At 41.4% G+C, this 1,335-nt stretch overlaps 1 protein-coding gene across 5 annotated transcripts in view; it reads left to right on the forward strand.

The window, feature by feature from the left end:
* The window catches only part of Cdk14 (cyclin dependent kinase 14), a 534,756-nt gene that overhangs the window by 418,326 nt on the left and 115,095 nt on the right, over positions 1-1,335 (forward strand). For all 5 annotated transcript variants that reach the window (XM_005358306.2, XM_026784636.1, XM_026784637.1 and 2 more), the window contains one exon: positions 1,190-1,238. In XM_005358306.2, the coding sequence (XP_005358363.1) occupies positions 1,190-1,238 (49 nt within the window). The remainder of the gene's footprint in view (positions 1-1,189; positions 1,239-1,335) is intronic.

Here is a 1,335-nt window from a genome sequence, read left to right on the forward strand (position 1 = left end):
AGAGGGGGGGAGAGAGAAGAGAAGAGAAGAGAAGAGAAGAGAAGAGAAGAGAAGAGAAGAGAAGAGAAGAGAAGAGAAGAGAAGAGAGAGAAGAGAAGAGAGAGAGGAGGGGGAACTGACATATCAAAGCTAACAATTGTTATATTATCACGAGAGAAAAAAGAGGAAGTAGTTAAAATTACTAGAGTGAATTCTGGGTCCATTGTTTAGCGTGGTGTAATTTTTAATTTAAAAGTCTCATAATTGATTATACATGAAAGTACACACCATTGGACCCAGGTTGGCTTTGAACATGCCTGAATACCATGTAGCATAAGATTGGAGACTCAACATTACTGCATTTGGTCTAAGATACTGTCATAGAACAGTCAGCAAGCTTCTCTTGTCTAGTGCTGATATTGGTCTGTAAAGCTGCATGTGGTTCTGAAATTGTAATTTGTACTTACTTTTTCAATCCAGTTGTTAATAAAATAGATTGTTCTACGGGAATATCTTAGACCAAATGCATGGGGACCTTGCGGGGAGGGCTGAAGCAGGGAGGGGAGAGACAGGGAGGGGAGCAGAGAAAAATATAGAGCTCAATAAATATCAATTAAAATGGTTTTTTTTTTTCGAGACAGGGTTTCTCTGTGGCTTTGGAGCCTGTCCTGGAGCTAGCTTTGTAGACCAGGCTGGTCTCACAGAGATCCGCCTGACTCTGCCTCCCGAGTGCTGGGATTAAAGGCGTGCGCCACCATTGCCCGGCTTTAAAAGGTTCCTTATGAAGGTTCCCATGTACATGAAAAAAAAAAACATTAAAGAAAGGTTTTGCTTTGTTCCTAAAAAAAATAAAAATAAAATAGATTGTGAAAGAAGTCCTCCTAAAGCAACATAGCAGTACTCCATTGTTGTCAGTGTTAGGTCCTCCTGTTTTACTGTTTTGAAACTACTCGATCTGAAGAGCATGGTCCTTCCATGCCTGTGTCTAACTACAGTCAAATCAAACAATGACTCTTGAAAAAGCTGAATGTTCTTGAGTGTGGTGGTACATGGCCATGAACCCGGGACTTGGGAGGCAGAGGGAGGGAGGATTGCCACAAGCTTGCTATGTAGTGAGACTGTCTTTTAAAAACAAGTTATTTTCTTCAACACACTTGTGATATATACACTTGATACAAAGATTGCTTACTGTTTTTCTCTTTTATTTCAGAACGCTTTACCGTGTACAGTTCTAAGAGCCTCAGACAAGCGTGGAATAAGTAAGTGTGTATACAAATGGTGCACATTCTCTCTCTCTCTGCCTCTCCCTCTCCCTCTCCCTCTCCCTCTCCCTCTCCCTCTCTCTCTCTCTCTCTC

This window comes from Microtus ochrogaster, chromosome 26, assembly GCF_000317375.1.
Source record: "Microtus ochrogaster isolate Prairie Vole_2 chromosome 26, MicOch1.0, whole genome shotgun sequence".
NCBI classification, from domain to species: domain Eukaryota; kingdom Metazoa; phylum Chordata; class Mammalia; order Rodentia; family Cricetidae; genus Microtus; species Microtus ochrogaster.